Below are 26,395 nucleotides of genomic sequence, written 5' to 3' on the forward strand. Positions count from 1 at the left end.
TCGAGGTAGAGGCCACTATCGGCAGCTAGAAATTTCAGCTTCTGGTCGGCTGCGGCAGCAGCGACTTCTTTGTAATGAGGACGGGCTTCAGCTGTCTCGACAAGGAGACTGGGCTGCAGCTAGCAGACGAAATGGTGCGGCTACCACCTCACTAGGACGTACAACATCTCAGACATGTATGAAAACCCTCTCACCAGATGTTCGGCATTGAGTACTGCTCCGGCGTGATGAGCGGGGCCATGGAGTTCGAGGAGGCCACCGTTGCAGGCGTCAGCCTCCAGGGAGCGCACTGCAGTCACCAATAAGTCGACGCTCTTGGGAAGGGGCGTCAGTTCAGGGCTCTCGGGGTTGAGGTTCTGGTCTTTACAGCTGATAATCAGATAAGACCGGCGGGAGACCTGCCATATTTTACCTACATGGGAACGAGCACCTTGCTTGTATATTCTTATTTTGGTGAACATCTCAATGCTTGTCGGTGGACTTCCGGTATGTATGCTCTCTTGCTCAATGCCTTAACGTTGAACTCTTCATAACCGGGAGCAGAGAGATGCGTGAATCTACGTCGTCTTCTATCAGCCCAAAGAAGCAGCTACGAGCCAGTGGGTTTATCGTGCAGTGGTAAATAAGTTCGTCTTGGTGTCGAGAGTTACTTTGTTACACTTTCCCTGGTGGGAAAAAAAAAGACTGTGATATTTGATACCTTACTATCCCACCTCGTGTGTCAGCTTGCGCGAATGTAAAATAAACCAAATAGTCGTATTATACGAACAGCATTAATTGTCAACTAGCGGCAGAGCACTATACTTAAGTCAAAGTACCAGTCACAAGCACCTTCCCAGTACCCGACATCTAAGCCAACCAGGCTCCGACCGCGGTCTGAAGCGCCTCTTTCATCCATTGCTCCTCATACCTAACCTCAGCATCGAACCCATGCTCGCCGTCCCGCAACACCAGCGAGATCCTCTCGGCCCCAGGCTTGCCCTGCAGCACTTCCCTTGCTCTCTCGACGAACGGTACCGAATGACTTGCGGGCACAACGCTATCCTGCTTCCCTTGGATAATCGTGATCCCGCCCACAGGAACCTGCACATCAGGCTCCTCCAGCCGGCGCACAGGGTACAGCAGTTTCTGCCTCGCCGACTCCTGCGACTCTCGCGCGTACCAGCCACCGAGCCGACCATACTGAATCGCTGCACACATGACGGGGAGGTACTCCTGCCCGACGAGCGAGGAAACCGGATTTCCATCACGAACAGGACCTAGGACATCCTCAATCAGCGATTCCGGCAAACTCTGGCCAAACGGGAGGAGGTCTGTCCGGGGCTGGGTGAAATCTGGCGAACTCGGGTCGAGCGACGGGTACGTGGCAATGGCCGCTCGAACCTCAGACGCATGGGTAAGTGACGCATTAATACTCAGCAAGCCGCCGGCAGATTCTCCAGTCACCAGGATCCGGTCAAGATCGAGCTGAGTGGGTATCTTATGTTTCGCGAGCAGTTCTTGAAAATCGGGCGACCGCAGCCACGTCCAAAAGTCTTCAATATCGTCATAGATATCCAGACCCGTTGCCTGCGGCATCAAGCGGTAGTTTGGGGAGACGACGATCGCGCTGTGGCGAAGCGCGAGGTCAGAGAGCCATTGCGGCCAGAAATCGGCGAAGATGGAGTCCGCCATGACCTGCTCAAACTGATTAGTTACCTGTACTGATAGTAAGAGCGGACTAGAGTGTGTACCAAGCCCCCGCCATGGAACCGGACTATCGTCGGCCGTTTACCAGTCTCCAGTGTCTGGGGTACCAGGACGTCGACGCGGACGGCATGGTCGCCAACGTGTTTGTAGGTAGCTTGAATCAAATCGAAGCCTTGGAATCTGGGATGCGCAGGGTCAAAAGTAGCCATAGTGTCTGATAGCGTGCTTGAATGAAGGGAGACAGTCGGTTCTGACGAGGGGGAACGATCGTCTGCTTTATACCATGCTGATCGCTGACCCCGCCAGCAGTCTAATTCGATCCTCACCTCCTTTTCCCCTCGCGTTTCTCCACTGGCGACACTGATGCGCAAATCAGAGTTATTCGTATACAGTCAGAGACTGGTTTATTATTGCTTACCAAGCTCGGGTGCCGAACCCACCGACAGGGCCGTCTGCTCCCCTGTATCACTTCAAGTTAGACCAGGAATAATAGCCGAATTCTCACATATCATGCCAAGAACATGCTCGTATGTGGCTATGCTCAATGTCGGCTTGAGAAACAGAACCTACAGAAGTGGAAGTTGTTTGTTCTTTACTGATATCAGAGTTAGATACCAAGGTAATCCACCAGTCATTAGCCACCACCTCGACTTCGCTCGGGCTTGGAACCTGAAGCGGTTCGCAACTAGAAACCAACGCATGAAGGTGCAGGAATTAGTATAATCCTAAAAATGGCAGTTTGAACCTCTTGGTGGAGTGTGCCTTTGCGCTTAATAAGCTGGAGGTGCAGCAGAAGTTGATAAATCCTGTCTCACTTTTTCATTATTTTTCTAGAAAATCTCTGGTCTCTTGTGTCGATAGCCTTTATTAAGGGGCATCAGATGTTGGGTCGAAGTCTTTCCCGCCTTGCTTTTTTCTTCAAATATTGTGGTTTTACTTGGCTGGTTAAGCAGAATATATAGAGTCATCTAAAATGCCATTATAAGCTGCTGGGAGACTGTCTTTGAAGGGGCTAGAGGAGTCGAAACTCTTTTCTTTTTTTTAGCAGTTCTTTGTATGAGATCGCTTGCGTCTGTAGTTGGCGAACTGGAAGGGATTGCTAATATTAGGGAGCCTGTAGAGCCGCCTCCACGGCTCCCAAATCAGCGCTTAGCAAGCAAAATACCCATTTTAAAGAATTTCTGAGAAAGGAAAGTTATATACTAGCTGCATCAAGCCGCTCTGAATGTTTCATTGTCTAAAGATCATTGTACGAGATGTGGGTTACGCCTTTAAAAGCCTACCTGATTTGGATTCCACCCATTGGGATTTCAATGAATTACCCAAGCTGCTCGTAAGGCAGGGTTCCTGAACCATCTCTCGATATAGACCTTGAGTTTGAAAGTGATGCATAATGGACAGAGAATCTCATTGACTAATGCATTCGATTGTCTCAGGTTAGAAACGTTGATTAGGCATTTCAGCCTTTGTAACCGCCTGAATAGTTGCTTTTAGCCCAATAGCGAAGCCAGTTTCATCAAAGTTATATCTTTATTCAGGCCACCATTTTACATCGGACCTTTTATAGTCTACCAATTACTGCTAAATGATATTCGAAACATTATCTGGTTCTCTTGTAGTTGAACCTTAACGCAAATCAACTGCAAATAGCTTCATGGCATTTGATTACCTTGGCAACCTATTTCATGCCACTGCTCTATATGTGCAGGCCTAGGAGCAACTCCACGGGAACCAAATCTACCAAGGTCTCTTCTGAATTGTAGATAGCCTGAGAGTGTTTGACGTTGTCCTTGCTTATTTGGCAGCTGTCTAGTCACTACAGTTAATCAAGGCACGTTGAAACTGATTCTCCTCACTAATAGTTCGTATTTTGCTATTTTGCATTCACCCCACCATCAGGCTTTGCTCAAACTATTCTTCGAAATGTAGTTGCAGCCTAGAGTAATCACACCAGAATAGCCGGATATAACGTCAGGTTTGAAATGAACTAGCGGGAAAGAACCTTCTCGTGCTTGGACCACGGACAGATATACGGAGATTAATATGGAAGCCTACTGTCGGCGCACATGCAAGATATCTGTCTTTGAAATAAGGTACACTGGACTCTAGGGTCCATTGCCGCGTAAGTTCCTCACTCAGAGATATCTTTCCATGTTGCTCCTGCTGCTTTTTATAGGCCTTATAACGCTCGATCACTGCATCCTTACTGAAGAAGAGCTCTGGGTCACAGGCCGGGTCTTCCTCAGTCAAGCCCCAGTACCCAAGGTGTTCCCACGGGTCAAGGCAAATATCTTCTGGATTGCTTGCGGAATCGTGCTCGACGTCCCTCAAGTCCACAATATAACTACTACAGGTTAGTCAGGGATTGCCAACCAGTAGTAAAGGAGCCACCATTTTTGCAGGTCATGGTCCCATATCAAGTTCTGAAGCCGTCGGTCTGTATAATAGAAATAATGTGCACCAAGATCCCTGCGCATCGTTAACAGACTGTTAGGCTATTTACTACGGGGTTGTGCAACTTGGGGTTCATACCATAAGGCATTCAGGAAAGCAATTCGCACATGATGCTGCTCCTTCTCCTCCCTTTCTCCAATCTCTCTAAGTTTTCTCCGGGAAGTTTTCTCATGCCAATGTACGCAATATAGCCGCCTGGGAATATATCACCGTTACCTTGTTGCTCAATGCGATCACCCAGAAGCTTGGGCGTACTTCCACATTTTTCAGCCGCCTTAGGGTTGCAAATCTCGTTCCAGATTTCGTCGCTACATTGGAAAGATCAGGCTTATTACTCCAGCCAACAAGCCTGTCAAGTTTCGTTATGATTGCCGGAAACCTAAACTAAGGAAACACCTACTGCGTTTTCACTTTCATAATGGCAGGAACTTCGCTTAGGCCATAATGGCAGGGACTTCGCTAAGGCTCGGGATCTCATGTACTAGAACAAGCTTCGCGTTCTTAGCGATCTGGATAGCTTCATAGACTTCATGCTGTTCCGTTGTCTCCCCCGCGCTATCAGGACCATACTGGGTCCGAAACTTTCGGAAGAGTTTTTCACCAACCCTCAAGGTCACCCCTCCTAAGCTCAGTGTGGAACCAGTAAGCTTTCCTTGCCCTGAAAGACTCATGGTAGTTGAAAGTATATAAAACTGTGCCTTGAGCTTGAGCTGGAGGGAAATTCGTGCGTGACACCTCTCATGCACTTGACACACAGTCACGTGTAGCTGACAGCTCTTCAGTAAGAAATCGCTAAGCCAAAAAGGTGCCATGGCTTCCAAATTAGTCTTAGACAGTCATATTTTCTAGTCGACAAATAGTAAATTGTGTCACTGCAGAAGCCTGACTCCCCATGAAGTAGAACTGATGAATACCTTTCTTTCTATTGATCCAATGGTCACTCTTGAATAAGAATCGCACACGGAGGTCATTGTTCCATCTGTAGCATGCTGCCTAAGCCATGATCCATCAGAGTCTTTACGTGCGGCTGAAGCTCACGGGGTTAGGACAGTCCGACGCTAAGGAGCGCTCTTAATTTGAAAATACGACCCTACATCGACTGTACTAGGCTGCAAGGTATATAATAGGTCAAATGGTCTCACCAGGCTCCAAGGTATCACTAGTGGTATATGACTCACGGCTTTATAAATCTGTGGTTTGTCCCAAGCGTTTCCAGTCAACTACTAAGTCATCTATACAATTTCAACTTAGCCTCGTCTCATATACATACCCACTCCAAGGCGCAATTACTATCAACACTTACATCGCTATCTGAGGTTCCAGCAAGTACTAAGCCACTGCACTAAGTTACTGCACTTATCATTGACAAATCCTGACTCAATACAATGTCTCACGAAATAACACTCGAGCCCTTCCTAATAACGGACATCCGGGAAGCCCTCGATGTTTCCGAACTTGCCTTTGCAGCGCTAAATCGATTCCTTTATACGTCTGCTCTAAGCGAAAAATCCATGGATGCAATGGTCGCGCTACGAGAAGGACAATTCAAAGAGCCACACGTCAAGGCATTTAAAGCCGTTCATACTGCGACAGGAAAATTAGTTGGCTTAACGCGATGGGCAGTGTACGCAGAAGATCAAGTTGTGGAGAAGAGTGTTGAGGAGGTCGTTGAGGCACGCTTAGCAGCCGATATTCCCGAGCGCCGGGATGAGGTCGCAAGAGCCATTTTCACGGAAATTGAGTTAGGAAAGAGAGAATTCCTCGGTGTTGGTACGATTGAAAATAACGAAAAAGGGGTCATCTTGCGAAAGAGGGTCGAACTGGAAGCCATCCTTGTTCATCCGGATTATCAGAAAAAAGGAATAGCCAAGAGATTGCTGGCGTGGGGTATTGAAGAGGCTCAGCGACTGGGCCTCAATCTTTGGCTTGAGGCGACAGATGAAGGAAGGCCGGTTTATGAGAGGGCGGGCTTTCAATCTCTGAAGGAGGTGAAGGTTGTCTGCGAAGGGGTTGGCGAGTCTCCGGTTACTGTATGTTGACCCCGTTATTCCCCTATCTGGCGTTATAGGGCTAATCTTCACAGTTTATGATATTACCTCCAAAGCGGTCCTCAAAGTGAAGGAGGAGATATGATTGACCGGCATTTTTCAGTCATATTTGGAAAGGACCTAAACCTGGTGAACCCATAATCGGAACAATAGTATATGCCCAATCGCAGTATTTCATTGAACGCCCCGGGCCCTGCACCGCTAACAGTTCAGTTATAAAAGAGTAGTGTACCCACATCAGGGCAGACATTCGGCTTCTGCTCTTGCCTTCTTGGGCCTTCAATTAACAGCGTTGAGAGATTTATCAGTCTTGCTAGATAGCCCATGATAGCGTGCTTCCCGTCTCCGTAGGCATTATAAGACGCTTCTTAGAGCTCAATAAGGCTAAATAAAGGTATCCTTTAGTGCATTAATAGGCGACATTACTAACGTCTAATGACGTTTGATCACTCAGTTGCAGGCGGTAGGCCCCCTAACATCAATTTATATGTCTTTCCTGTCTGGTAAAATCCAGAGGGATGCGTCCTTGAACAGCTGGAGGTCATATCAAGCAGCCTGGTACGAACAGAAAGCTTGCGTATATCTTGGATGATATCAGGTAGGAAGAGCTAATAGGTAGCTCATTATCAAGCTAAACAATTCGGTGCACTCAGAAAATATCCGGCGCAGCATAGAGGGCGTACGTCAGGTGCTTTGGAGTCCTCTTGCCTTGGCTTGGTTTGGGTAGTCCCAGAGGTTCCCTACCCTGTTCTTGTGCGTGGGTTACTGCACCATTCTTCCACGTCGAATTGATGGAGTTGTCGCACCATTCCGAATGCCCTCGAGCCCGACGAACCACTCGTGACTAAGGCACACTTCCACAGAATTCTACGAGATGCCCTAGATGGTCAAACAGCTCAGCGGAAAATAAGAGTTTAGTCACTCCTCTGCTCACCTGCGGTCAGCGACAAAGCGTGCATTTAAAAAGATGTGGACGCTTGTCTAAGAAATCTGAACAGGAAAGAGTACTTGTAACTGTCTTGAAACTCCGGTACCCCCAGCAGGGAATGAATTTCAACAGCACGTCTGACTTATTTGGGCGAGGAGTACTGAGTTCAGCATAGGCACACTCAGTGCGCTGTCTGTTAGGGTCCTGCCTCATCTTCTTAACTTTTACGAGTCACACATTATGAGCAGGTTAGCCCAAAAGTAGGGTGCATAGGAATATGCGGTAAGCGAACGTAAGGTCTATTAGTCCCTTTCAGGGCACGAACTGGTATGTGTCTTCGTTCCTCACAAAAAACTTTGAGCATCGCCACGGTGGCCGCCGGTGGGAAGTGTTGGCGACCTCGGCGGCACGCCCCTGAGATTCCGCCTAAAGAGTACCTCTAGGTTTAATCTAAATCAATCTTATTACTGCTCCAAGTAATTTCCCTGGTGCCTCCTGTGGCCATGGTGACGGCAGAGACGGATTAGGGTTGGAGTTGGTGAGGAATGTGGTGGCCCTGACATCATAAACTCGGCATGCAAACTACGTCATGGCGGCGATCAGACACGCGATTTGCAAGCCTGCCAGGCAACTCGGGTCTGGATCGGGCGAAAAGGAAATATCCTCGACCTCGACCTCCCTGCGGCGCCGCTCAGCTTCTGCACTCCGCTCGTTTCCAACTACGGACACAGTGGTGACCGCTTCTAATTTCGACTGACATGGCAACGCAAGGACATGGAACAATTTGTGGCCAACAGTTAGCAGACACCCTTCCCGTTGGCGTCGCTGTTGTCAATCCCTCCGACGAGATCGTCTTCAAGAATCGGCGCTTCCAGGAACTCACAGCAGGCCACTTGACGGTCGGGCTCGACTGCTTGGCGCAGGGGGTAAACGCGGACGACTATGAACAATTAGCCGATGCATACCGCGCCTCGCTACGATTGCGCGCAGAGATTCGAAGGGAATACCGGGTGAAGAATCATACTGAAGAATGGCGGGCGATGTCACTTACGCCGCTGAAAGACAAAGATTTGGACCAGTTTGGCTTGGGGGATAAAGGAGGCTCGATATGCATGATCAGCGATATCACGCCGGAGAAAACTGCGGAGCTCCTGCAGAGGAAGATTGCAGACGATGCAGAAGAACGGAAACAGCAGCAAGAGCGGTTTATCGATATGATCAGCCATGAGGTTCGCAATCCGCTTTCGGCGATCCTGCACTGTGCAGAGGATATTATGGACGTTGTGGCCGAGGATGTGCCAGAAGATGCAAAGGCGCAGATGGCGAGAATAGCCGAAGCCGCGCAGACGATCAACCTTTGCGTTGCGCACCAGAAGAAGATCATTGACGACGTGCTGATATTCTCCAAATTGGACGCCTCCATGCTGACCTTGTCACCGCGACAAGTTCAGCCCAAGTCCCATGTGGCGACATTGCTCACCATGTTCAAGCCCGAACTCCGAAAGCAACGAATCGATTTTCGGTATCAGCTCGACAGGTCTTATGCTGATCAAGGGCTTGACTGGGTTCTGGCGGACCTTGACAAAATGGGCCAAGTTTTGATCAACCTGGTCTCCAATGCGATCAAATTCACTGCCCAAGCCGAAGGCGAGAGAACGATTCGAGTCTCGATGGGTGCTTCCAAATGCCGTCCACCGTCATACCCGCCAAACGTTGTCTTCTTCGAGCCGAATGAAGAGGCATTAAAACTCGACTCGACCCAGGACCCGGAATGGGGCCATGGCGAGACGGCATATATAATGCTCGCCGTCAAAGATACTGGAATCGGCATCAGCGATCAGCAGCAAAAGATGTTATTCGAGCGCTTCAAGCAAGCGACCCCCCGAACGGAACGGATATACGGCGGCTACGGTCTTGGACTGAACATCAGTCGAAGACTTTGCCATATGCATGGTGGTGATATTGGGGTCAGCGCTAAAGAAGGCGAAGGGAGCACGTTTGGCTTCTTCTTTTCCGTCCGACTATCCTCTGAAGAGCACCCTCAATCTTCAGTAGTATCCAACAGAGAGGCGTCTCCAGTCGATGAACTATGTTATCAAATCAATGAGCTTAATAGCAAGATTCCGGACGTGAGGAATGACACGTCGATGGCAGACTTCGATGAAAAACCAACAGTACAACAAGTCAACGAGGTCACCAACACTCCCAGCGACGAACGCAAGCAACATTCACTAAAGCTGGCAAAGGAAGTCGATGAGAACCCCGGCTCATCTACTGATGCGCAAAAGTGGGGTAGTAATGTCGATGAATTCGCGTCAAATCAGGAGCCCGGTGCGATAGCCACCATGTCGAAGCTCGTCAAGGGCCCTCGCGTCCTCTTCGTCGAAGATAACGTCATAAACCAGAAGGTTGTCTGCCGCAAACTAAGGGTATCTGGATTTGAGGTGACGACGGCCAACAACGGTCAAGAAGCGCTCGGCCTGTGGGATAGTGACAAGTTCGACTGTATTTTAATGGACCAGGAAATGCCGGTGATGGATGGGAATACGGCGACGCGGGAGATTCGAGCCATGGAAAAGGAAAAGGGCTCGCATATTCCTATCCTAGGAGTTACTGCAAATGTCCGACAGGATCAACAAGCCGATATGCTCAATGCTGGAATGGATGGAATCATCCACAAGCCTTACAAGATGCATGAGCTGTGCGAGAAGATCCACGATATGCTGCCTGAGGCATGACATATGTTGATTACGTCATTATCTGATGCCTTAGGCTGTAATTGTCTGACCTCAGTTTACCTCTCTTGGCTGCATCTGCTGTGCATCTACCAGCAGCTATAGGCAGCGCCATCAATGAGCACCCAAGCTGCACATATCGAGGCGAACATCTTCCAGGAGGGAACAGAGGGTCATTAGCGCCACCGCTTATCATCCTGAAAACTGCGATCTCGGGGACGCCAATGACTATTCGGGCGCGAACCCCTGCAGCGATACCCGGTCAGCACCGCTCGTCAATGGGAGAGACTTGATAATCTACCGCTGAACAGCCGATCTGAAATCTGTCTTGGCCTAGATACATAATCTATTTTATCATTTGGCCATGTCGATCGGCGCGGAGGCTCGGCGCGCCTGCAACATCGTACATGCACTCATGCCAGGGACCTAATAACTGCCTCCTGATAGTCTGTGAATTGCTATGAGGGCTGCAGACTCTCAGTATGCTTACTTAATCTTACCTATGTATCTGGATGAAAAATGGCGATTTGCGGCCACCGGAGGATCCGTATTCGGTCATCGCCTGTCGCTGTTCAGATTGTCATCAGAAGTTTGCGCATCCATATTCTAGTGGTCAGTTAGACTTGAGGGTATTCAAGATATTAATTAGTACCTAAAAATATTCTTGAAGCTATTGTCTATATTAGAACCATTATCAAGGCGATATGTCTTTGGTCAATCATCGTGGAGGCGCCTGAACCCTTCGGTTCAAAGCCATGTCAAGGGGTCACTCCAAAACCAAGCACCAAGTTATGCGCGAGTCATAAGCACGCCTCGAATTGATACACATTGGAGTCTGTGCTTTCTATGTCGATAGAGCAGGGGCAATGTTGACACAAAGATCGCTTGCATACGCCATAGATATATTTTGAAGGAGGACTCTATTCGATACCCTCTGGCTGAGATCCTGAATCGCCAGCCACTCTCTATGGCGAAGAATATTTGGACATCTCAATAAGTGTCCGGGGGCTCGTCTCTTTGAGATGGGTAATGTTGGAGCTTGGCCCATTGGTTGACTAGTATTGGCAGCAGGGATATGTTAAACCGGAGCCGTTCGCATCTCTGGAGAATCTTCAAAAGCTCCTGACTATTGCTTTGCACTAATAGTTGCGGTAGAGGCATTTTATTGCTTTCTTGCCTTGCTGTTCGCACTGTCCTCGGCCAAAGGCTCTTGCAGTCTGACTCTATATCTAATATCTGGTCGAATTGCTTCACAGCTTGTCTAGCATGTCTAACGCTTTAATTTCATGGATTTCTTATCATTCTGAGGCTATCTCATACTAACCCAGACCAATTCCAGAACCGCTAGCGTTCGAGCCTTCGCAGGACAGAACATGGCACCTAAGAGACGTGGTCTTGGAAAGACACATCAGGCAGCCTGTGTCGCAGCCGCTACATTGTTTTGCTCCTCCAACCAGCTCTTTGCTGCCGAAATCTCCGCAGCATCCGTCTCATCATCCCAAGCACTCGGCAGTGGGGAGTCATAGACCGCAGGGCCGGGCCCGTTCTCCCCAGGCAAGGTCTCCAACGTTCGTATTCCGTGTGCATTCCTCATCCGTGTGCGCGATAATATGGATGTGGTTGTGCGCCCAGTGTAGTGGCCTGGGAAGATTGTTTTGATCTGCGCGACGCCGTCTTGGTCTGCCTGTTGGACGGCGCGCAGGAAGGTGTTGTTGATGTTGCTATGGTCAGTGAAGTCGCCGTTGCCTTCGTTGATGACGCCGCTGTAGACGCCTGTGGCATTGGCATTCCACATGTCCCACCACATTCCTGGGGCGGGCTTACATGTAATGAAGTCGATAACCTGGGCTTCAACGATGATTGGGACCCCCTCCTGGTCTTCGCGTGCATCGGACCGGATCAACTCGCCTGGCACGTAGTAGGGGCCTGTATCACCGTAGGGCGTGAGGACGTGGTGCTCGTTGGCGAAGGCGGAGCCCGGGCGTTCGGGCCAATGCAGTCGCCTCCGTAGAGATGCGAGGTGTTAAGGACCTCGACCATGGAGCGCTTCTGCGCAAGGGCACGACGGTGATAGCTCACTACTGCAGCGCGGTGGCGGCGGGCGCGCGCATTGGTACCGTGGGAGTTGAGGTTTCCAGCGTATGACTTGAGGCTTCGGCTGCCTATGTGGAAGAAGTTGCGCTTGAGAAGCTGCGTCTCGTGGCTTTCGTGTTCAAAGGTGCCGTGCGCTAGGGCGAGGGCCGGCGCGGCCAGCGCCAGCAGGGCAGATGCTCGGAAGCGCATGTTACTGGGGAGGGCAGTGAGTAAAGAAGATGCTCTAGCTCACAGGTATGAAGCCCTTGGACGAACCGGAATTTATACCAAGCTCCTGCCCGTGCTATTTAATCTGGGTGCGCTACAGACTCGGTATCCGGGCAATCAGACAGACGTCTTTGTAATAGATAAGCTGATGCATCAAGCTGCGTAATTGAAGACATGCAAATGTCGGCCTGTATAACCCCAAACGGAAGATCTCGGGGCGATCTAAGTCTGTCAGGGCTGATCATATAGTGACCCTTGCCGTCTTCCTAACTCGGTACGGGTTTGCGAGCTGCACAACCTCCAATAGATTAGCTCCACTGGTTGTCTTGTAGTAAAAGAGGAGATAGCACTGTTTTTAGTTACAAGTATGCCTTCGGTCGTAAACTAGGGGGCTGCCGAGTACTCAATTATGCTGACGACGCGGCGGGTGCTGGGGGCCACCTCTGCACGCCTGGAGGGCAGACATAGTCTAGCTATGCTCGGGGTTTGCCTTTTGCTCTCAACGGTTGAAGTCGTCCGGGTGATCCCTGATAGATGTGCTGAATGATGTAGATCCCCAAGCACCTAAGCATCTATCCTAAAATACAGATATACTTGAAGTATCAATTGGAGCCAACCTAGTATAGTCTCTACTTACTAGTCTGCGGCTCACATATAGTAACAACTCTCTTACCATGCTGCTTCACATCAGAACTACTACTGCACGCAAACGGTATCAATGAAAGGTGAACCTTTGATAGGCCACCGCAATCCCAGACGGCTGTCCATTGATTAGCCGGATGAGTGTCGCCCTCCAAGTATCTCGCTCGACATGACGATCTCTGTCCGCCCTGAACACCATTGCGTACTGGCCCCCAGCTGCATATTTTGGCCATGTTGGTGTCACCGCACTTAGATTGGCCGCCTGCTGTCTCCAGGCGTTCGGGTCAAGGGTAGCAATGAAGCTAACCCAGGTGCTGCTAATATCGTGGGCGAGAGAGACCATGTCTTAGTCGGTGTTGGTTCCGAGTTCCTCTGTATTCGCGAAGACAAAAGGGAGTTCGTTACCCTGTTGCGCAGTATTTTGATCATGAAGGGGAACGTTGAAACGGTAACAGTATGTGCTAGTATTCGCGCGAGACCACGTTGAACATGCTTGGCGACGGTTGGCATCGATGGCTGCGTCGCCTGGCAGGCGAGGGCTTTTTCGTCTTTCGAGAATTAGAAATAAAGGTCGTAACGTTAGTGATAAAGGTCTGAGGCTTACAGGGAGAGGACGAGATGTTAGCATAGGCCTCCGTGAGCTGGCGGACCAGGATCTTAGGTAAGGCAATGCCAGGGGTAACACCATAAGACTGAGGGTCTAAAGCCTGGTCAGCGGGGGTTTATTGCAAATTTGATATTTGTCAAAAATATCATACTTGCAACAAGGTCAACAAACTCCTCCTCCTTGGTGACATTCTGCTCCGGCATGTACTTCGAGCCTTCGTCCGTACTGGCCCCCAGGATGATTGGGACTTTGACGTACTTCTTCCCTGTATACAGCGACCGACTCGGCTGTTCAGGGACGATATCACCGTCAATAACGGGGAACCAGGCGCGCGCACTGGTGGCATTGATGGCGTCGTTCATCTGCTCAAAGTCCATATTACGCAGACATGCCATGCGATCAACGTCCCAGCAAGTATCATTGGCGGCCATATCATTCGCCAGCGCATAGCTTGTGATGGGAACGACTCGCTGCGCAATAGCATCATACAGCGGCTGGAAGTACTGCGTTCCATTCAGCCCCTTCTCTGGCACTGGGTTCCCGCTCTGCATGATCGCCGCGCGAAAGAGGCTATCATTGCGCCCTGCATACGCGGTAATCTGGAATCCGACACGCTGGTGCCAGTGCCTCGGCCTCAGATGGTAACTTTGTCAGGATCGCCCCCCAACCCGGAGATGTTCTCCTAGATCCAAGCGAGCGCAGCTCGCTGGTCACGGAGCCCGATGTTAGTCGCGCCCGTATCGCGCAGCTGGTTGCTGAGAGGAAGCCCCAGGCGCTGAGGCGGTAGTTGAAGCTCACCGCGACGATGGGTTGGCCGAGCTTGACTGATCTGTCCACGATGTAGGACAGGTTATACCGGGGCTCGCTGGCGCTGCCACTGGAAAAGTTTGTCACCGTGGATGAAAACTGCTGCGGAGAGATTGGAGACAGCCGTGGCTGATGAGGGGCAGACAACGTTCAGGTAGAGACAGTCCTCGTCCATCTCCTTGTGGTCGATGGCGATTGTGGCGTCGTAATCGACGCAGGAGGGGGCGTAGGAGGTGGCATCGCGCGTTCCGTTTTAGGAGCTGGTCAAGCTGTCGGCGGGGTGAAGCGTCTATCTCCTACAGGGGCCTGAAGATAGTGAATCCCCAGAAAAAAGTCTTGGTCGAACTGGGTAGAGTGCACGCCGGCGTAAGTACCATTCAACGTCTGGGCAGTTGGGGGGTTTTCAGCCACTGCGCTGGACAGTAGGAACAGGGCTGAGGTTAGGATTAGACTCGGGGTTGACGAAAACATCTTGCAAAAACCATGATGCATAATACATCTGTCCTGTGGGATAGAATAGTGCACTTTCTTCCTTTAAGCTTTTCGTGCTCAGGGCACCGTGCTGACGCGGTTGATCCAGACCACCCGCTCCTTAGTATAGGGCTACCACTATAAAAGGTAAAAGACCCCGAGATATAGTCTTGGGGGACTCCTGAGAGAAGGATCACATTAGTGGCTCCCAAGATGCACCCCGCAATCACAGTCTCAACTACGTACACCACAACACGCCAGAGTGGGCTGCAGTTAGGGTTTGTGGCTGCGGTGGAAGTATTCATCTCTACTCTCCACGTCCCGCATCATTACTGCTGTGCATAAGATAAACTCCACGGATTGGGTTAATGGGGCATCCTCCGCACATGGAGCCACTTTTATGGGATTTAGGGCATGAAATAGAGCGTATATCCGAAATCGCCGGCGATGAGTACATGCCGCAGACAGAACACACTTCGCTCACAGTATACAATGTCCTTCAGTGTAGAACATTATACATCGTCATCGAGAATATGTTAAAATCTGTGGAGATGCAGGATGATCTTCTTGATCGAATCTCCGGGATATCTTTTCTGGGGTCATGGTACTTTAGAAATTGGCAGGAAGATATCAACCACTGCCGCGTCGAGAGAAAATTGCCATCACTCAATCCTCTCCAGAAGTAGATTAGTCTATTCTATACTACTCCAGGACAGGGGATAGATATCCTGACCTGCCGGTTCTGTCCGTGTTGCGCAATCCAGCGCTCACTAGTATGTAAAACCCAGCCGGTCACGTCCCGGGTTCCGGTTTTTGATATTAAATGAATGAAGCGATGCCTCGGAAGCATTGGGGCCCCGAGTGCACTGTGCCGCTGCGTCGACAGTAGTTAGTCCTGCCTGCAGGATTGGGTGTGTGTTGGCTTTGGCTGCAGCTAAAAGCATATAATAGAAAACGAGAACAGAAAACTAACTTGCACATATATTTACCCTCGCTAATCCCTGGATTGGTCCAAGTCAGCTCTTTACGTCATGATGAGGGTTCTCTATCTAGCATGCTCCCTGGCTGGTTTCGCTTTAATGGGGAAGACCCAGGCCTCTTTGCGAAATTACCCCGTAGCAGAGACCACCAACGGATCCTACAAGGATGTATATCTACCTCACTACGATCAGGATCTGTTCTTAGACATACCCTCTGCTCAGCCGCCGATAGAGATTCGGCGTTTCCGGAACCCTGAGCCTCTCACCACAGACTGGACAGGGGAACGCCCCTCCACCAAATACGCCTTTGTAATATGCTTCCCCCCTTTGCGGGCAGTTTCTGAATAATCCCGGGCTAATTGGAGCAGGAATGTATTGGCTATGGCGGGGACCAGAAAGGCTATCTCCAGAGCGAGGATTGTCTTTACCTGAACGTCGTCCGTCCCCGTGGGCTTGGGAATGCCTCTCTTCCTGTGCTTGTCTGGATTCACGGTTAGTACGATCTATCAGTCTCCCTAAAGATGTTGTTCTTCCACGCAGCTGCTCATATACATAGGTGGTGAGTTTAAGCAAGGAGGGACGATGATAAACGGTATAACTTGACCTTCATCGTGCAGAACTCGGTCAAGTTCAACAAGCCGATGAATGCAGTAAGCATCGCATACCGTCTCGGTCCGTATGGCTTCTTCAACGGCAACGAGGTAGCGGCTGAGAAGGCATTGAATCTGGGTCTCAAGGATCAGCGGCTTGCCCTGCACTGGATTCAGGAGAACATTGCCGGCTTTGGGGGTACAGAGTTCCTTGTGTCTGTTCTGTATCTATGCTGATGCCACTGTAGGTGACCCACGAAAACTCACTATCTACGGTCAAAGCGCTGGCGCTGAAGGTGTGGGGTATCATCTTCGTGCGTTCAACGGCCGCGATGATGGCCTGTTCCGGGCTGCTATCATGCAGTCAGGGCCAGTCATTCCCCAAGGGCCTCTCAGTCTGACCGCGAGCTACCAATACAGGTACGAGGGGGTGGTTGCTGAGGAAGGCTGCTCTCATGCTGATCATAAGCTCGACTGTTTGCGTGCCTTGCCCTTCGCGGTTCTAAACAATGTGCTCAACTCTTCTGCTTACAATACAGGTTGGGGGCCTACAGTCGATGGTGACTTTGTCGCCCGCTATACCAGCGAGCAAGTAGATGATGGCTCCTTCGCCCGTGTGCCCATCATCGCCGGGACTACCACCGACGAAGGGAGCACACAATCTCCCAAGCCTGTGAATACCACTGAAGAATTGAGAGGCTGGATGAATAGTATGGTTCCCTACTCCCTATCTCTATCTACCCATGCTATCTACACCCGCTGACCCGACCCAGCAACATCGAGCTACCAGCTTGCCCTCCCAAAATCCTCTATTAACGCTCTCCTTACCCTCTATCCAAACACTACCACCTTCGGCATACCCAGCTCCGCAGAGCTGGGTGGCAACGTTACTCTGCCACAGCCCTACGGCGCAGCTTTCCGGCGATCAGCAGCCTACTTTGGCGACCAAGTCTTCACCGCGTCTCGACGCAAGACATGCCAGGCCTGGGCTGCTCACGCCTTGTCTGCCTACTGCTACCGATTCAACACCAAGCCCACAACTACCAGCTGGGTGGAGGGCGTAGCGCATTTCTCCGATGTGGCGTTTGTGTTCAACAACCTCAACGGACAGGGATACGATGTCAACCCATTTGCCATGGGGAATCTGACTCATAAATATATTGAGCTAAGCTATTTGATGGCCGGTTCATGGGCGAGTTTTGTGTCCGATCTAGACCCTATTCGTGGAGAGGCACGGGGAGAAATGCCATTAGGGCTGTGGGCGGAGAGTCTGGCTGGCCGGTATAGACGGTTGATTGGCCGCGCAATATGGTTTTCGATGCGAACGTGACGAGCTACGTAGAGGTGGATGACTGGCGGGAGAAAGAGATTGCTTTGATTAACGAGGCTGCGCTTGCTTATGAGCGGTAGTATAGTTGAGAGGTCGAGAAGGGTATATGGGCTATCCCCTTAGGCATCAAGGCAAAGTCAACGGGGAGGTGTCGCTCTGCGTGTAGGTTTATTGACATATTACATTCTGCCTAATACATATACACAAGCAAATATGTACACCAGCCGTCTTCTCAAGGATACGGCGACTCCTCCAGCACATTCCCAACAAGCGCCAAATTCTGAATCGCAGCCAACCCATACTGCGCAAAAGCATTCGTGCTGATGAACGTTGCCTCCTAGGCCGGAATCAGCACCGCACTACCATTGACGACCTCAGCCGCCCAAGCATCATCCGCGGTAAAGCCGTCATCGTTGTTGTAGAACTCATCCCACGCGGGCAGCGCCACGGTGTCATTCTTCTGATCGTTCGCTCAGTACGCTGTAAGTCGTGAGTGTCCCTGAATAAGGTTTAGGCTTCCAAAGGACTCGCAGTAGCGAGCCTTGTGCTCTCCCGCTGAAGCGTCATAGTAGTAGCAGTATTCCAGCCAATCTTTCTTGAAACCGGCCGGTGCATCGGTGCCATCGTTCCAATACTCCAGAAGCTCGGAGATTACTTCGGGTAGGCCGAAGACGGCGTTGAGGTGTGAGACGGAGACAAGGCCTTTGTTATTTGGGTCTGCGGGAGGCGCAGTGAGGCTCCCACTTGTGGCTGAGTAGAGTCCCGAGCCGGTCACAAAGCCGTTGGTCAGGTTTGCAATGCCCCGTGACGTCTGCGTGAGTTTGTACCGTGCCTCTTGCCAGCGCCAGTGTGCTCTAAAGGCTCCCACTCGATGAGCCAGCCGCCAGCGAGTCCAGCCCAGTCGGTACCGAGGGAGATGGTGGCTGACTGTCCCGGCGTGGGCGTCCAACCGTCCGTGCGGACCTTGCGGTTCGGATCGAGGACCTCGTATGTCTTGTCGGTGTCAAGTGCTTCCTCTAGGATCTCGCCGACACGCTCGTCTCCACCAGACAAGTAGAAGAAGTATTTTCTATACTGGGGCTGGGTGATGCGGACCTGTTTGGCGCTGTCGGCGTAGTGCTGCACGCCGTGGCGCGTCCCAAGACCCTTCCAGTCGCCAATGTGGTAGACGTCGACTTCGCCGGTGTGCCGGGTCAGTGCCTCAGCGAGACGATAGACGTCCGCGCGTCCGGTGCGCAGGAACTGCTGCCAGAGGAACAGGTCCGGCGAGAGCTCGGAGTTATCCCACGCGTAGCCGCCAACGTCGTACCGCCAGATGTGTCTGTCCTCATCGTACGTGTGCATGTAGTCGCCGTAATCGAGGAACCCGTACCACCTACGGTCCTCGACCTGGCCTTCGTAGAACTCAATGAGAAAATCGAGGTGGTCTTCGATTGTGGCGGCCTTATCGTTCGATGTGTCGGGCAAGTTCCAGTAGGAGCCTAGGGCTTTCGTCTCGCGGATGTAGGCCGGTTCGGCGACGAGGACGGGTGGCTCGTTTGTGTGCGTGCTCAGAATGGATAGGTGGTCACTCGAGGGTGTCGAGTCGAACGCATAGAGGTAGATTTCGCTTGTTCGCGCGATCCCGTATGGAGTGTTGAAGCCCGGTTCATAGTCTTCGTACGTGATCTCCAGCGCATCCAACTGTTTCTCGTATGTATCCTGTCCCATTCCATCATGGAACGGGCGAAGATCAAGCGGCGCAGCTTCAGGACTGTACAGCCAAATCGTGATGCTTCCCTCGTCGCCTGCGGCATTTGAGATCTCAACACCGGTCGGATACCGTTTCCAGAAATCGCGCAGGCCGACGGCGACTCCTCCCTTCGTTGCGCCGCCAAGGTATGTCAGCCCATGGGACCGCGTGCCCCCAGGAACATGGATCCAGCCTTGACCGGGCTTTGTGCGCTTCTGGATCGTGAATCCATCCGGTGAGAGCTGCGAGAGCTTGTAGTCGTTCCAGGCTGGGATCCATTGCAGTCGGCTTGTCACGCGAGTGTCCCAGGTACTCTCGTCGGGCAGTTTGGTCCCGTTAAACTGCGCATTGCGGACTTCTTCGCCTGGGTCCCGACGCAAGCCTGTGATTCCTTGCACGGCCTCGTGGAGGAACCCGCCGTCGACGCCGGGGATGCGCACATGGCGATCGTACAATTCTTCTCCAGCCAGCGGAACCTGGAATTGGATTCCCAGACCAGAGATAAAATCAGACTCGGCATCGCCATCAAAGATGATACTGTGCACGATGCGAATTGCATCGGAACCGGCGTACAGGTAGAATCGCACAACGAAGGACAGCCACGCATCATGGTCTCCAGAAGTCGCCGCATGCGTGCCGCGCACCGTAACCAAAGTGCGAACGCTATTCTCCTTGCTAACAGTGACATTGGAAATCTTGCTCTCGAAATTGAAGTAATCGATCGTCGTATTCGCGCGCGAGGCGATATCCTCCGCAACACCAGACTGCGTGTGCAGAACGAGCTTTCCATTTTCGCCGACAGTCTGTCCAGACGACGTCGTTATTGAGCCGATAAGGTTGCTCCCTGTCTTCGGAAACGTCACAGTAATCTTGCCGGTGTTGACGGACACTTCGCTGCCGCGACTCGTGACCTCGATGCTCTCGCTAGTGTTGGCCTTGGAGCCGCCTGCTCTTCCCTTTCGCACATTCACGGTATACCCCTCCTCAACACTTCCCAGCGCAGGGACGGCATGGCCCGTCCACTTAATCGATCCATCTGCCCAATACCCATTAACCCAGGACTGGAGAGGGATCTCGTCTGCTCCGCCAGAGATGGAGAACACAGTGTTATTGAAGGTGTATTTCCCGCGCGGCCAGGGGAGACCGAATGTAGTACCGGCGACGTAGTCTGGGGTATCGCCCAGCCAGTGGATAGGGATTGCATCAGAGGCGCTGTTGGTGGTCGAACCTGAACCGGGGAGGGAGAGAGCAGGTGGTGTGAGAGTGGTGAGGATGAGGCCAAGGGCCCCAAGAGCTGGGAGGCGGAGAGAATTGGCGGTGGACCTCATGATGACCAACCGCCTCTACAAAACCCAATTCAACTCAAATCTCAGAGTCGAAAGGGAGGAAACGAGGTGCCTTTTAAGCCCTTAGCCCCTTAATCACGTCAATTGACGATTCGTCTTCATCTCCGACCTCCGCAGAAGACACCCCGTCGTCCGCAATCTATAGCCCGATCACATCATATTACATAAGGTACTAGTCTTGTCTCCAAGAAGGACCAGGATGAGTCTCGGGGTATGATATAGCGAAAGTAGAAGCACACCCGACCGAGCTACTGCAGGAGAGACGAATGTAGCAAGAGACAAGCAATATGGCATCATCATTGGTGGGAGGGTGAAAGGGGAAATCTCCGGCGGGCAGAAAGACACCGAGCTGGACAGCATCAGAGGATCAAACAGTGTCGATCTGCGGGGTATTGGCCCTAGTAATACGAAAATGAGGAGAAGAACGACTCAAGCTAAAGTTTCTTTTATTTTCCTTGATTCTAGTTTTCTTCTCGCGGAATTAGCCACCGAGATTGAGCGAAATTGAGCAAGAGCGCAAGAATATAGAAGAGAAAAAGAAAAGAAATCAATTGATACAGAAACGAAGGTATGTTATATAAATACACCCTATGCCCTATTTATCCCATGCGCCTTGCTAGAACCAGCCGAGTCGAGAGAATTTAGAGAGCGACCGCGAGGGCAGCGACGAGCATAGCCGCGCCGAAGATCGAGCCGGACAGACGGCTACCAGCACCGGTGAAGTCAGCAGGCGTGGCAGAGGTGCTGGAAGTCGAGTCACCAGAGGTGCTGGTGCCGGAGGTCGAGTCGGCAGCAGCGCCAGAGCCAAAGCCAGAGCTAGAGCCCGAGGCGGATCCAGAGCTAGAGCCAGGGCCCGAGCTGGAGCCAGGGACAGCGCTGCCGGAAGGAGTGGCGGAAGGAGAAGCAATTACGCTGGAGGAGCCGACACCGGCGTAGTGGCCTCCAGAGAACGAGCCAGAGGAGCCGAGGGAGCCGCCGTGGCCGAGACCAGAGGAGCCGGACGGGCTAGCAGCAGGCTTGGTGGTGGAGACGAAACCGGTTGACTGGGCAGACGAGCCCGAAGCCGACGCGGAGGCGGAGCTGCTGTTCTTCTTGGAGCTGGCGGAGCAGCTCAGGTCGAAGAGAGGAGTGGTGCTGAGGGTGTTGCCGACGATACCGAAGCTGGGGTTAGGGACAGAGGAGCCCGACGCGTCCTGGAGGATGTACCACCAGGTGTTGACATTATCGAAAAGAGGACAGCCGACCTCGTCCCAGAACTGCTTCGCGTTCTCGACCGACGCAATAGCGAGGTTCTGCGAGTCACCGCTGACGGGCCAACCGGTCTCGGTGATCCAGACCTCCTTGTTGCCGGCAACGGCCTTGGTCTTCTGAACAGACTCGTCGAAAAGAGCCTTGGCGTCATCAATGGAGTTTTGCATGGTGTTCTGGAAGAACGGGTAGCCGTCAAAGCCGAGCCAGTCGACGGCCTCAGCAACAGCGGCGTTAGAGCCGTTGGTCCAGGCGTTCCAGGTGTCGACGTGGCCGATCGGAGCGCCGCTCAAGGCGGTGCCGGCGATGGCCTCGCGAACGCGCTGGATGTAGGAGACGAGCTCCTCAGGCTCGATGCCGATACCGGCATTAGCCTGGACTCCGATCTCAGAGTTGCGGTAGAGATCCTCGCTGCCGACAGAGATACCGACGACAAGCTTGGCGAACTCGTCACCGTACTGGTTGATAGCCGCCTTGAGGGCGGCAATCTCATTATCCATGTTCCCCCCAGAAGCCCAGAGACCCAGCAAGAGGGTGGTCTCTTCAGCGATGGCGGCGGGAATAGCGGAGATCGGGGTGCTGCCGGTGCCCTGGATCATGGTGTAGAGACGGGCACTGTTGAAACCAGAAGTGGTCTCGAGGTTCTTCGCAGTACGGAATTCAGCCTCGAAATCGGCCTGGACCTTGAGGGTCCCATCGGGCTTGTTGGCTCCATAGTTGAAGCCCTTGGAGACGGCCTCAGCGGAAGCAATCGACAGAGCGAGGGCGAGAATCTGGGTCTTGGTGAACATTTTAGCGAGCGTAGCGTAGATAGAATTAAAAAATCGTACGGGAAAGGACAGAATTCGTGCGAAAGAGAAAATGGGTAAGGAATGGATGTGTTGCAGAGGAAGAAAGAGAGTGCGTTGTTTAAGAGACGACCACACTCTGGATGGCGAGAGTCTAGACTTGCGGTGGAGCAGGCCGCGTTGTCTGGCCCAACTAAAGATAGATCACTGATTTCCACAATGCCGACTGCCAGGGCCACACTGCCAACCTTCCTAGAGCGGGCTCGACCCAGATCTGCCGTTGTGCCGAAGAGTGGTACGGTGCCTGCTTTCGGTCTGACACGCGCTGTGCCACTGTAACTGTGGCAAGCTCGAGTCTCAGAGAGAGGTTACGAGAATACCTCTCAAGACCCGATTCAGCGTCTTTCTGCAGGCCATCTTTGGGCATCAGATGCACTGTTGCACGGCCAGCTCACAGGTCTCCTGAACTCATATTGCTTTTGATTGCACCTGTCTTACCTGCTTCTAATTCTGGAGATTGTGGATTCGCCACTCTCCTTTTCCGGGCCCTATGGCATCCGACGTCATTAAGTACTACCATACGCCGTCTATTGATTAGTCCATTGATTAGTCACGGCCCCTGGGCTTTTCCCTCTTTTGTGCCTGCACGGCACTTCGTTGCATGGTGTCAAGAACAACGGCTTTATTTCCCGCGGTGTACTGTAAGATAGGAGGACATAAGGTTCAGCGAGAATGCCACAACCAGGGCAGGGCCCTTGTTGGCCGAGTTTTCGTGTTCTAGAAAATTCGTCCGTAGTTCAGGCCACGGCCCATCGAATGTCTTTGCCGCCACTGTGTGATGAGGTCAAAGTGTGGAAGTGGAAGCCGGAAACGGAAGGCAACCAAGCCCGCCAAGCAAGCACAATTATGAGCTCAGGCTTATGTATAGTATTAGTCAGCTTATACAGCATCGATGCCTTACGCGACAATGACACCGTACGGTGCAGCCGGGCTGCACCGTAACGGTTAGCATTTACAGTGTAGCGAGCGGAGCGTACTAAGGAGATTAAAGATGCTCACTCATCATGGGGTACTGCTAAGTGTTTTGCTGCCCGTACTGAATCCCTCCATCCTGGATAATTTTTTGGAGTATTTTCTGCGAATATATATATCGGCTGCAGAGCATATGCTCCCTAATTTCCGGCTAGATGCACGTCCACTTTAGAAGATAGCACGACTTCAAATTTCAGAATACGGGCAGTCACCCTTTGTCTAAAAAAAAAGAAAAAATGGTTGCAGAGCACGAAGCCAAGTCCAGTTACTGGCTCCCTGGGCTTCGATTTGACCGTTTCTACCGTTTCTACGTTACTGTTCCCCGTAGGACAGCTGAGACCCCAGATCAGGACTAGCTTATCGGACGCTAGTCCAAAAGAGGCTGTGTACTCTTCGTGCCGGCCCTCGAGTTCTCCTCTCTCCAACACCAAAGATGAGGATCCCCTCTGCTTCCCTTCATGGACCGACCCACTCCCTTGAGGCGGCGTAGTTTTAAGATCAAGACCAAATTCGGTGCCGCTAGGCAATGGAGAAGTCGGAAGAATCGCCCTTGTGACGCGTGCAGACGGCGAAAGACCGCGTGTATTATTGAGACTGCTCCTCCATGTATGTGACTGTCACCGGCTGGGAGTTTTTGAATAACACATTTAGGCCGGTTCTGTCGATCTAAGGGACAAGCGTGCAAGTCAACCGAGGACGCGCTCAGTCAGCGGCGAAGCTCGCGAGAGGTCGCTCCTTCTACCGATGTAACAAGCAGCAGCGTTGTCGACACTAATTATACCAGCATTCCATCGATTCTATCACCTGAGCTACGACCAAACTCGCTCTCCGCAGGGCAGTCGGCTTCGCCGAGTAATTGGATCGAACCGGCCTCTCAGACTTCACCGTACGTCCTTACATCGCCGCTGAGCGAGAATGGACCAACGATTGACACTCTTGAAGACAACGAAAATCGAACGGCGCATTCTCTCGGCCTTGCTGGAGAGCAAGATACAGATTTGCTGGCTTCTTTTCGATCAGTAATCACGAATGAGAGGGATGGTATCAGTGCCGATGTCATCCAGGTTAGCTCGGGTGACCTTGACGCAACTGCGTTCCCGGTCCATTTCAATCTACTCATGGACGAATTTCAGCCAGCGGACGATCTTGCGAAGCAGAGGATATCCGAGAAGATTGAAGCCATGGTTTCTCCGCACGCTGCAACGTTAGTTCGCTTGTTCTTCAAGCACGTTCATCCCGTCTACTGCGTGGTTTCGAAAGTGCGGTTTCTCAGGGCCTACGCGGAAGATAGTCTGAAGATCCCAGCTTCGCTCCGTGGAGCTGTATACGGGCTTGGGTCGATGTTCTGGCAGCACGACCCCGACGTGGAGGGTACTCTGCAATTCGACCTGCACGATCTGTTCGAAGCGGCGCAGTCATCCTTGCAGCGCGAGCTGCATGCGCCGAATCTATGGGGTATACAGGCGTGTCTGCTCCTCCTTCATGAACGGCCAGCAGATAATGCGACCATCGAAACACCGCGGACCTGGGTTTTCAGTTCCCGAACTGTTGCCTGTGCGCAAATGATCGGACTGCATCGTGACTCGACGACGTGGCACCTTGTCCCAGGGGAGCAGAAGCTGCGGAAGAAATTGTGGTGGGCTACTTACATGAGCGACATCTGGTCCTCCGTTTGTCATGGCAATCCACCGCTTGTGTACCCACGATCTTTTACAACCACGCTGCCGGAAATAGACGATCTCGCTTTTGACGAAGATGTACCGGCTGACTTCCAAGACATGGTCGATATTTCTAGTCAAGCGGTCGATATATCCACGAGCGCACGATTTTTGGAGATGGTCAAACTCAGTCGAATTCTGCATGAGCTGATTGATTCGTACTAGTAGGTTGCTCGCGCGATGGGCGACTCTTTATTAACCCAAGTAGCCTTGATTTGAGTTACCAGCAGACAATTACCCAAACCCAAGCCCGGGAGGCCAAGCTTCTCAGTATCAGACGTGAGCTTGAAACCTGGTTATCGATGGCCCCCAACTGCGTTACGATGGCATATATTGGCGCTGCTGATTTTCGAAACAACGGTATGCTGAGCTGAACTGATATTACGATTGAAAGCTTATTCCATAGCGCCGCTCACTCTCGCCTACTACGCGGTCCAAGCCCTCCTCTTCCGCGCATTGATGAGTCCTGCCCGGATGTCCGCCAAGTCCGACCCAACTTCGTCTCTGTGTCGTTATTTCGACCTGGCGGCAAGCGAGTTTCGCAAATTCACGCTTTTCATGAACAGCATTACCTCAGCATGCTTACATGCTTTTTGGGGCGGACGTAGGTTTCCCTTCGCCATATCGAATGATGCTGACTGGCCAGATGCTCGATCTCAGCTTACCCTTTGCGGAAACTTCTTGATCTACCTGTTTTTATTGGCGCCCAGTCCACATCAAGTCCACTCAGCATTCGAGCTCCTTAGCAGCTTCCACGAATCGCTTCAACGGTTACGAGGGTGGGCTGATGATGATGCCTCTCTTGCGCTGTTACGACCAGTTGCGCTGCGAATTGACTCTTTCTTTTTGCACGCCGCGCGAATCATGAGAAGTGGGATGGGCGGGACGTAGGAATTACCGGTACCCAATATTTTTATATACACCTTTGTAATGTTGTTTGTTCAATATT

General features: G+C 51.8%; 9 protein-coding genes across 9 annotated transcripts, besides 1 other annotated feature; 4 read left to right on the forward strand and 5 right to left on the reverse strand.

Annotated features, from left to right (window-relative positions):
* Nucleotides 1-26,395: part of a sequence feature (contig 1.135 1..301041(1)) that runs on past both edges of the window.
* Nucleotides 850-1,904, reverse strand: ANIA_07943 (uncharacterized protein; the record flags this gene model as incomplete). The annotated part of the gene is made up of 2 exons (XM_050611175.1): nt 1,734-1,904; nt 850-1,677 (listed from the first exon to the last, which is right to left on the reverse strand). Exons 1-2 carry the CDS (start codon nt 1,896-1,898, stop codon nt 850-852), a joined length of 993 nt encoding a protein of 330 aa, XP_050467227.1. The 5' UTR covers nt 1,899-1,904.
* Nucleotides 5,381-6,475, forward strand: ANIA_07944 (protein ngn3). The gene is made up of 2 exons (XM_676121.2): nt 5,381-6,173; nt 6,227-6,475. Exons 1-2 carry the CDS (start codon nt 5,529-5,531, stop codon nt 6,260-6,262), a joined length of 681 nt encoding a protein of 226 aa, XP_681213.1. The 5' UTR covers nt 5,381-5,528; the 3' UTR covers nt 6,263-6,475.
* On the forward strand, nt 7,853-9,857 carry ANIA_07945 (protein hk2; the record flags this gene model as incomplete). The annotated part of the gene is made up of 1 exon (XM_676122.2): nt 7,853-9,857. Exon 1 carries the CDS (start codon nt 7,878-7,880, stop codon nt 9,855-9,857), a length of 1,980 nt encoding a protein of 659 aa, XP_681214.2. The 5' UTR covers nt 7,853-7,877.
* ANIA_07946 (uncharacterized protein) lies at nt 11,263-12,137 on the reverse strand (the record flags this gene model as incomplete). Its single annotated transcript, XM_676123.1, has 2 exons — nt 11,263-11,757; nt 11,790-12,137. 2 exons carry the CDS (start codon nt 12,135-12,137, stop codon nt 11,263-11,265), a joined length of 843 nt encoding a protein of 280 aa, XP_681215.1.
* ANIA_07947 (uncharacterized protein) lies at nt 13,144-14,588 on the reverse strand (the record flags this gene model as incomplete). Its single annotated transcript, XM_676124.2, has 4 exons — nt 13,144-13,322; nt 13,402-13,497; nt 13,556-14,049; nt 14,512-14,588. 4 exons carry the CDS (start codon nt 14,586-14,588, stop codon nt 13,144-13,146), a joined length of 846 nt encoding a protein of 281 aa, XP_681216.2.
* On the forward strand, nt 15,717-17,582 carry ANIA_07948 (uncharacterized protein; the record flags this gene model as incomplete). Its single annotated transcript, XM_676125.1, has 5 exons — nt 15,717-15,971; nt 16,219-16,221; nt 16,280-16,451; nt 16,501-16,962; nt 17,026-17,582. 5 exons carry the CDS (start codon nt 15,717-15,719, stop codon nt 17,580-17,582), a joined length of 1,449 nt encoding a protein of 482 aa, XP_681217.1.
* On the reverse strand, nt 18,055-20,642 carry ANIA_07949 (polysaccharide lyase family 26 protein; the record flags this gene model as incomplete). Its single annotated transcript, XM_676126.1, has 2 exons — nt 18,055-18,299; nt 18,410-20,642. 2 exons carry the CDS (start codon nt 20,640-20,642, stop codon nt 18,055-18,057), a joined length of 2,478 nt encoding a protein of 825 aa, XP_681218.1.
* On the reverse strand, nt 21,108-22,779 carry bgt2 (GPI-anchored beta-1,3-endoglucanase EglC). The gene has a single exon (XM_676127.2). It carries the CDS (start codon nt 22,697-22,699, stop codon nt 21,302-21,304), a length of 1,398 nt encoding a protein of 465 aa, XP_681219.1. The 5' UTR covers nt 22,700-22,779; the 3' UTR covers nt 21,108-21,301.
* ANIA_07951 (Zn(II)2Cys6 transcription factor) lies at nt 24,167-26,337 on the forward strand (the record flags this gene model as incomplete). Its single annotated transcript, XM_050611176.1, has 4 exons — nt 24,167-24,334; nt 24,380-25,610; nt 25,655-25,806; nt 25,841-26,337. The coding sequence occupies exons 1-4, from the start codon at nt 24,187-24,189 to the stop codon at nt 26,335-26,337; spliced, it is 2,028 nt and encodes a 675-aa protein (XP_050467228.1). The 5' UTR covers nt 24,167-24,186.

The sequence above is a fragment of the Aspergillus nidulans genome, chromosome II (assembly GCF_000011425.1).
Source record: "Aspergillus nidulans FGSC A4 chromosome II".
In the NCBI taxonomy this organism is placed as follows: Eukaryota; Fungi; Ascomycota; class Eurotiomycetes; order Eurotiales; family Aspergillaceae; genus Aspergillus; species Aspergillus nidulans.